Source organism: Crocuta crocuta, unplaced genomic scaffold (genome assembly GCF_008692635.1).
Source record: "Crocuta crocuta isolate KB4526 unplaced genomic scaffold, BGI_CrCroc_1.0 scaffold327, whole genome shotgun sequence".
NCBI classification, from domain to species: Eukaryota; Metazoa; Chordata; class Mammalia; order Carnivora; family Hyaenidae; genus Crocuta; species Crocuta crocuta.
This window is the reverse complement of record NW_027529176.1, coordinates 369,270-376,843: the sequence shown is the minus strand read 5'-3', so window position 1 is coordinate 376,843 and position 7,574 is coordinate 369,270. Positions and strand designations below refer to the sequence as shown.

The 7,574-nt window shown below is 63.6% G+C and overlaps 3 protein-coding genes across 11 annotated transcripts in view; 1 reads left to right on the top strand and 2 right to left on the bottom strand.

The window, feature by feature from the left end:
• The window catches only part of RECQL4 (RecQ like helicase 4), a 6,322-nt gene extending 5,996 nt beyond the window's left edge, over nucleotides 1-326 (bottom strand). For all 4 annotated transcript variants that reach the window (XM_077758193.1, XM_077758192.1, XM_077758194.1 and 1 more), the window contains exon 1: nucleotides 243-326. The gene's annotated coding sequence lies outside the window, so the exon portion shown is untranslated. The remainder of the gene's footprint in view (nucleotides 1-242) is intronic.
• Nucleotides 327-1,081: 755 nt separating this feature from the next.
• Nucleotides 1,082-4,676, top strand: LRRC14 (leucine rich repeat containing 14). Of its 6 annotated transcripts, none has more exons than XM_077758185.1 (4): nucleotides 1,082-1,345; nucleotides 2,372-2,725; nucleotides 2,889-3,490; nucleotides 3,582-4,676. In XM_077758185.1, the coding sequence occupies exons 1-4, from the start codon at nucleotides 1,268-1,270 to the stop codon at nucleotides 4,147-4,149; spliced, it is 1,602 nt and encodes a 533-aa protein (XP_077614311.1). In that variant the 5' UTR covers nucleotides 1,082-1,267; the 3' UTR covers nucleotides 4,150-4,676. The 6 variants fall into 6 exon arrangements, with proteins under 6 accessions (XP_077614311.1, XP_077614316.1, XP_077614314.1 ...); XM_077758190.1 differs by having other exon boundaries at nucleotides 1,082-1,355; nucleotides 2,505-2,725; XM_077758188.1 differs by having other exon boundaries at nucleotides 1,150-1,166; nucleotides 2,906-3,490.
• A 403-nt stretch (nucleotides 4,677-5,079) lies between these two features.
• Nucleotides 5,080-7,570, bottom strand: LRRC24 (leucine rich repeat containing 24; the record flags this gene model as incomplete). The annotated part of the gene is made up of 4 exons (XM_077758112.1): nucleotides 5,080-6,121; nucleotides 6,750-6,918; nucleotides 7,073-7,351; nucleotides 7,490-7,570. Coding segments are annotated over 4 exons (1,458 nt in total), but the record flags the coding sequence as incomplete, so codon positions are not given.
• Nucleotides 7,571-7,574: the final 4 nt, after the last annotated feature.

The window sequence follows — 7,574 nt, the reverse complement described above, 5'->3', positions numbered from 1 at the left end:
ACAGACCAACAAGCAGGAACTCAGGTCTGGGGCTGCCGCGGACTCTGAAACCCGCCCAAATCTCCACCCTGAGGTTGGCTCCGAACTCCTCCCGGGAGTTTCCGCCTGACTAGCGCCGGAGGAGCGCGCACGCGGCTGTACAGGCGCACATGCGGGCGAGCGTTAACAAGGCAGGGCCTCTGGGTGGAGAGGGGCTCTGGATGCAGGGCGGACGCCCGGCCTGCCCGCCTCTCAACTCTCACCTGCACGGTGCCCTTTAGGTTGGCCTTAAGCCTCTCCCCGTAGACCCGCACAGACCCCGGAGGGCTTGGCGCAGAAAGAGGAGGAGGATGAGGACTCTGGGTCGCAGCCCGATTCAAGTGGGGCCCCCAGCAGCTGGGCTCCGGCACCTGCGAGAAGCGGCAGCGGGAGTCCAAGTCGGAGAAGGGCTGGCGTGCGGGGCGGAGGCGTCTCCATCCCCCTTCCCCAGCCCCTGGCCCTGCTCCACCATGTCCAGTACTCCCCCCACGTGCTGTGCCCCACGGAAGCTCGGTCACGGCTCCTCTGGGCTCTGCCACGTAGGAACCTGGCCGGGAGGCTGGGGCGGCAAGGCCAGGGTACCTCCTCTGCCGGCGCGGGAAGCGACTGCTTGGGGCTGCGGGGTCCGAGGCCTCCCGCCTGGCCCAGGGCCTCCTTCAGGGCGCGGTACTCCCGGTAGAGCGCTTGGGGAGGGGTGCGAAGGGTCACTGGGGGCCGCCGCTCCCCCCACCCACCCAGCGCCCTTCGTTCCGCCCAGCGTCCGAGCGCTCACCACGGGTCTCCTCAGGCGCCGCCTCCACATCCTCCTGTGAAGGAAGCGGGTCAGCCGGAGGCCTCACCCTCANGTTTGTTCGCGGGGTGGGGAAGGACCTGGAGCCCTGCGTCGGGCAGAGCGACCTAGGGCCCCGGGGGGCGACGCACCGGTTTCGAGAGGCAGATCCCGTCCGGGAGGCGGAGGGCGTCGCATTGAGGGCATCCCTCGGCTCGAGCCGGGGAGGAGCCGGGCGGGGGCGTCTGGGGGCAAACGCGGGGAGCTGGCGGGAGGGGGCTGCAGCCACGACACAGAGACTCCTCCCACGGTGACCACACTGGCTGCTTTCGTTTCCTCTCGTGACAGGTGCTTGGTTGGTCTGTCCTGTCACAGCGAGGTATGAGTCGTCCTCGCGAGAATTGTCTACAGGCAGAGCAAGGCCGAGGGTTGGCGTTCGGGGCTTCTCAAGAACCAGTGCCCTAAGGACTTTCGTTGTGTATGAGGTCCGGAAGAGCAGGGACTCTGGGGCCAGCCTGCTCCCTCTTCCCAGAGCTCATCGCCCAGGCTGTGACCTTGGTCGGGCAAGGTTTAGATCTTAATTTCCTAATCTGTTTCTGGGGGGATGACTGGGAAGCAGTTTTGAGGATGAGATGTTTGGCCAGTAGTGAGTCCACTGACTGCAGGTGCTGTTGAAGTCAGTAACAGAGCTTATATCCAGCCCTCCCCCCCCCCTCCCCCAGGATCTCAGGCCTTTTTTGCATGCCCCTTGTTAACTTCGATACCCCTTCTGCTGCCTCTACCCATCTGAGCAATTCCTGGCCTGGGGCCTTATGAAGCCCATGGGTATGAGAGTTCGTCTCTCACTGTGGTTCTCTAGGGAAAAGAGACGTTTAGACAGGTGGCAAGGACTTTGCAGATGAGGTTTGCTTTCTGTTTTTCTGTAAATCTGCAAGGGCCTCCATGTTTGCCAGTCCTACTGGACCATAGTAGTTAGGATTGAGGGTCATGCTGAAGCCTCCGGTTAATCAGACTGTCACGTTCTCTGGGTTCCACTTTTTTTTCTTACCTATGCTGGTATTTATTAAGCTGCATCAGTGCTTCCAGTTCAGACCTGGAAGAGGGTGGGGCGGGTTCCAGCCCCTTGGGAGTATCTTACTCTCTCTAGTGTTCGTGTGCTTTGTGAGCTTTATTCTACTTTTGAAGAAGAGAGGATCTCTGATTAGCTTTGTGATTTGGGAGGCCTGAAGTACAGATGTGGGGGTGGGGGGGGCTACAGAGCAATCAATAGCCATCAAAAACACACTGGGGCAACTGGTCATTTTTGGTGCTGTGCTATTTATGTAACGTTTGATGGCTATGTTTTCCTAAAGAGGCACCATGCTTCTGGAGGTAGGGGACTGGGAGGTGGCCTCGTTCCTGTTTCCATTTAGTTCAGCCCATTGTTAGGCACCTGACACTTGCTTTTTGGTGCCTCAGTCCTCCACTGAGCGCCAGCTCGGTCCAAGCACCACGCTGGCTTTTCCCACTACCAGTGATGGAGGAGGCTATGGCTGGGCGGTGGCCTGGGGTCTGTCCTCCCCGCTGAAGGGCCCTTCCCTGCAGGTGGCTTCCTGCCTGGCCCGGCGCCATGCACACGCTTGTGTTCCTGAGCACTCGGCAGGTGCTCCAGTGCCAGCCAGCTGCCTGCCAGGCCCTACCCCTGCTGCCTCGAGAGCTCTTCCCCCTGCTGTTCAAGGTGGCCTTCATGGACAAGAAGACTGTTGTGCTTCGCGAGCTGGTGCACACATGGCCCTTCCCACTGCTCAGCTTCCAGCAGCTGCTGCAGGAATGTGCTCACTGCAGCCGGGCCTTGCTGCAAGAGCGCCCCAGCACAGAGAGCATGCAGGCTGTGATCCTGGGGCTGACAGCCCGGCTCCACACCCCAGAGACCGAGGCTGGCACACAGCCTCTCTGCAGGTATGGGCGCACCCGAGGGGCTCTCAGGCCTGGGGGGTGCAGAGAGGGTCCCCTGTGAGGTTCCGTGCCAGTGCAAGAGCCCCGTGCAGAAACAGGCATGTTGCTTCTGTCCCGAGGTGGCTGGGAGTGGGTGTGGGCTCTGCTTCCTTGTCTCCTGCCTCAGCCTACCCGTGCTCCCAGGAAGCATGCCCTGCGGGTGCTGGACATGACGGGCCTCCTGGATGACGGCGTGGAGCAGGACCCTGGCACCATGAGCATGTGGGACTGCACAGCAGCTGTGGCCCGCACCTGCATAGCACAGCAGCAGGGCGGGACTGCGGATCCTGGGCCGGCCCCCGTTCCTGTGGAGGTTCGTGTGGACCTGCGGGTGAACCGGGCCTCTTATGCGTTCCTGCGGGAGGCGCTCCGGAGTAGCGTGGGCAGTCCCCTGCGGCTCTGCTGCCGGGACCTGCGGGCTGAGGACCTGCCCATGCGCAACACCGTGGCCTTGCTGCAGCTGCTGGACGCTGGCTGCCTGCGCCGCGTGGACCTGCGCTTTAACAACTTGGGCCTGCGTGGCCTGTCTGTTATCATCCCACACGTGGCCCGATTCCAGCACCTGGCCAGCCTGCGGCTGCACTATGTACATGGGGACTCGAGGCAGCCCTCTGTGGATGGCGAGGACAACTTTCGTTACTTCCTGGCCCAGATGGGCCGCTTCAGTTGTCTGCGAGAGCTCAGCATGGGCTCCTCTCTTCTCTCAGGAAGGCTGGACCAGCTACTCAGGTGAGCAAGCCCAACTACTGCCCTGTCCTTTTCCCCTCTCCTCGAGACCCTCCCCTGGCCCTACCTGGTTGTGACTCTGTGTCCCCTATAGCACCCTGCAGAGCCCCTTGGAGAGCTTGGAGCTGGCCTTCTGTGCCCTGTTGCCTGAGGATCTGCGCTTCCTGGCACGGAGCCCCCATGCTGTCCACCTCAAGAAGTTGGACCTTAGTGGCAACGACCTGTCCGGCAGTCAGCTGGAGCCTTTCCAGGGTCTCCTGCAGGCGGCGGCCGCCACACTGCTGCACCTCGAGCTGACTGAGTGCCAGCTTGCTGATACCCAGCTGCTGGCCACGCTCCCTGTGTTGACGCGTTGTACCAGCCTCCGCTACCTCGGTCTCTATGGCAACCCCCTGTCCATGGCGGGCCTCAAGGAGCTCCTACGGGATTCAGTAGTGCAAGCTGAGCTACGCACAGTGGTGCACCCCTTCCCTGTGGACTGCTATGAGGGTTTGCCCTGGCCACCGCCTGCCTCTGTCCTGCTGGAAGCTTCCATCAATGAGGAGAAGTTTGCTCGTGTGGAGGCGGAGTTGCACCAGCTGCTACTGGCCTCAGGCCGTGCTCATGTGCTCTGGACCACAGACATTTATGGGCGCCTGGCCGCGGACTACTTCAGCCTATGACCTCCAGGCTGTCCTGGTGGTCAGGGCTGCTGGAGACCCTACCCTGCCTTAGGTAGACAGAGCCTTTTCTGGGACCCTGTTGGAGGCCTGACACAGAGGCGCTGGTCTCTGGTTTCCTTGCTTCCGGGGAACTTCGAGCCTTCCTGTGCTTTGCGCAACACCATGCCAGGTTTGCGCCGTACCCGTTCCCCTGACTGGCTGACTGTGGGCTTAAGGGCTGGATTCCAGGCCTGAGGCCAGGCTCGGTTTCGGTGCACTTGTCTGCCCTCTGGTGTTCTGGTCCTCTCTTTGGAATGTTTCTGGGGTCCCAGCTGTGAGCCAAGAGAGGGTGTTCTGTCCGGGCCCTTGCCAAGAACAGACTGCTCTGAGGTTGAAGTTGGAACAGGGACCTGCTTTAAGGGGGTTGGGTCCCCACCTGGGGCCCTTCATGGTTCTCTCTGCCCTGGCATCCGGGAGACCACCTGACTGGGCTTCGGAGCCAGAGGGTGTCATTAAGGTACAAATGTGCAGTGTGTTTGGAACTTAAATTTGTGGTGGTTTTTTCTGTCCTAATTGGTCAGAATGACATGTCACTGGCTCTGCTGCCCCCTCCAGCGTAGCCACTGGGTAACAGCTGTGTTTCAGTCAGCTGTCAGCCTTCCCCTTCCCTGGGCGTCCCACCGGCCCTTAGCCCCTCCCACCCTGGGAGGTCCCAGGTCCTCCAGCAGGCTGGCGGGCCACCTGCAGAGCGAGCGGTTAGGGTGATGCTGGGAGGGATCTTTGCTGGAGGGCTTCCTGAGTAGGGGTGTGGGGAGCCTCCTCGGCCACCGTCCCTTCACCCCTGAGGGCTTCTGTTCGCAGAGCGGGGGGGTCCGCTGGTGCCTGCGCCCCGCCCTCGGATCCCCAGATCGCACACACGGCTCGCCGCACACTGCGCAGCTTCTACCCTTTCTTTACTGACTGCGCTGGAGCATGCGCGGGCCGAGCCCGCGGGCCTGCCAACCCGCGAAGGCTACGTCATCAGCGCGCGCCCGCCCGCCGCCCGCCCCTCTGGGCCGCGCTCTTCAGCAGTGGATCTCGTAGGCTGCTGGCGGCTGCAGCGGGAGGCCCTGCGCCGGCCCGGTTGCCGCGCCGTCGGCCGCCTCCGTTGGGCCCTCGGCGAAGAGCGGCTTGGAACGGTCGATGACGAACATCTCGTGGCCTCGCTCGTCGCGGAGCTCCTCGAGCTGCGCGAAGGTGCAGGGCCCGTCCGAATAGTCGTTGACGAATAGCGCGCCCTCCCCCGGCGGTCCGGGCGCCTTTTTCCTCTTGCGCCGCCGGCGGCAGATCATGGTCGCCAGCAGCAGCGCCGTGAGCGTGAGGAGCGCGATGGCGGCCGCGATGGCCGTCTGGGTGGCCAAGCCCAGGGCGCGGAAGGCCATGCTGCCGGCCTCCTGCAGGGGCTCGTGGCTGACGGGGCCGGCGGCCGGAGGCGGCACGGGCGCCAGCTGCAGCTGCTGCTGCTGGGACAAGTTGACCAGGAGCTGGAAGGGCACGCGGGCGGCGCCGCCGGCGTTGGAGGCCTCGCACTCGTACTTGCCCGCGTGGGCCAGGCTGATGTTGGTGAGGAAGAGCATGCCGCTGCCTGTGTCAGAGGCGCCGGGCCCGCCTGGGCGCGGTGCCCCACCTTCCGGCTGGACCTGGGCCCGTGGCTGCCCTTCGCGAGGCTGGGCCACCTTTCTCCAGGTCACCAGCGGCTGCGGGTAGCCGGAAGCCTGGCAGGCAACCCGCAGGTCCTCACCCAGGTTGGCCGTCACCTCCAGCGGCTCCACGTGTACAGAGGGCGGGATACAGATGAGGCTACTGCCAGATATGTCCAGGAGACTTTGAAGTGCCAGGCGCGGGGGCTCTGCGCACATGATGTTCTTGTCCCTGGAGCTGAGCAGTCGCTGGCCCCCTTCCTTGATCCAGGCTCCCAGCCAGTGCAGGGCACAGTCACAGCGCCATGGATTCTCTGTGGGCAGAGCAGAGGCGGACGGGTAGCTCCGCGATGGTCCCAGAACCGCCTCTGCAGCTGGGCTTCTGCTGGCCGGAACTGGAACCCCTTTCCCACCTCCCTGAGAGGGGCCCCTGCCACCTCTTCTCTGACCTCGAGCTCCCTCCACCCGCAGTTCTGTGCTGCACGATGCTGTTCACTAATTTCTAAGAAAGCCTCTGTTCCTTTGAAGGCTTTCCCTGCAGCAAGTCCCATTACTTGCGGGGGAACGCGGTGTCCCCATAGGCGTCTCACAGCACTAAGCCCTTGCACGTCCTGTCAGCCTTGCCTTCCGGTGCTGTGTCCTGGAAATGCCAGCCCTAGCTGCATCTTTCCAGTTTCTGCCCGTCTGCCCCCTACTAGCCCCAAAGTGTGCAAGTCCCTCAACTCTTTCGAGACATTTCTACCTTTCCTGTCTTCCTTAGGCAAGGTCCCTGAGCTGTGCCCCTTCCAGCACCCCCATTCCTCTCAGCCTCCCATGGGTGCAGGTGATGGTGACGGGATGACCCTCCGGGCCGCTCCCGATGGTCTGCGATTCAGAGGCACCCTGCCGCCACCGTGGCCGGGGAAGATGCCTTTGCAGGAGACCCCTTCCCCCAGGAGGTACCTGTGAGGCGCAGGACCTGCAGGCTGGCCAGGGGCTGTAGGGCCTCACGACTGATGGTGCCCAGTTGGTTTCTGCTGAGGTCCAGCAGTGCTAGGGAGGAGAGCCCGGCCAGGGCCTGGTCCTCCAGCAGCTCAATGCTGTTTTCCTGCAGGTGCAGCTCCTGCAGGCGCTGGAGAAGGACAGACAGCACATCATGAGAGGAAGGGGCCCTGGGGGACAGGTCCCCTTCTTACCAGGCTAGACTGGGTAGACTTTTCTCCCTTTCACAACTCTAGCCCCACAGGGCAGGAATCGGAGGACCCTTGCCCACCTCCCCCCCTCACCGGCAGGTGCAGGAAGGTGAAATCCAGCAGCTGCACTAGCTGGTTACCAGCCAGGTAGAGTGCACGCAGCTGGGCCAGGCCCGCGAAAGCGCCGACGCGCAAGGCGCGCAGCCGGTTGCCGGTGAGCGCCAGCTCCAGCAGGCGTGACTGCGCGCGGAAGGCGCCTGGCTCCAGGGCGCGCAGGCTGTTGTTGTGCAGGTAGAGACGGCGCAGCGCGGCGAGCGGCGCCAGTACGCCCGGTTCCAGGCGCGCGATGCTGTTGTCCTGCAGGAACAGCGTCTGCGGGCCGGAGGGAATGGGGGAGGGTGTTTACCCCGCTGAGGGAGTCTCCAGCACCCGCGGGGACATTCACACACCCCTCCCTCCGTGTCGCGGGCGCCTCTAGCCGGCGGCCCCGTGGCCCCAAGCGGTGCCCACCTGCGTCCCGGGTGGAATTCCGGGCGGGACGACGCGAAGCCGCAGGGCGCCGCACTCCACCGTGGCGCTGTAGCAGCGGCAGGCG

What these genes read in the sequence shown, in the direction of transcription:
- LRRC14 (XM_077758185.1), top strand. Translation starts at nt 1,268, where the DNA reads ATGAGGTCCGGAAGAGCAGGGACTCTGGGGCCAGCCTGCTCCCTCTTC. An exon ending in TCGCCCAGGCTGTGACCTTG is followed by an intron (nt 1,346 to 2,371) that starts GTCGGGCAAGGT and finishes CCTTCCCTGCAG; the next exon opens with GTGGCTTCCTGCCTGGCCCG. An exon ending in GGCACACAGCCTCTCTGCAG is followed by an intron (nt 2,726 to 2,888) that starts GTATGGGCGCAC and finishes CTCCTGCCTCAG; the next exon opens with CCTACCCGTGCTCCCAGGAA.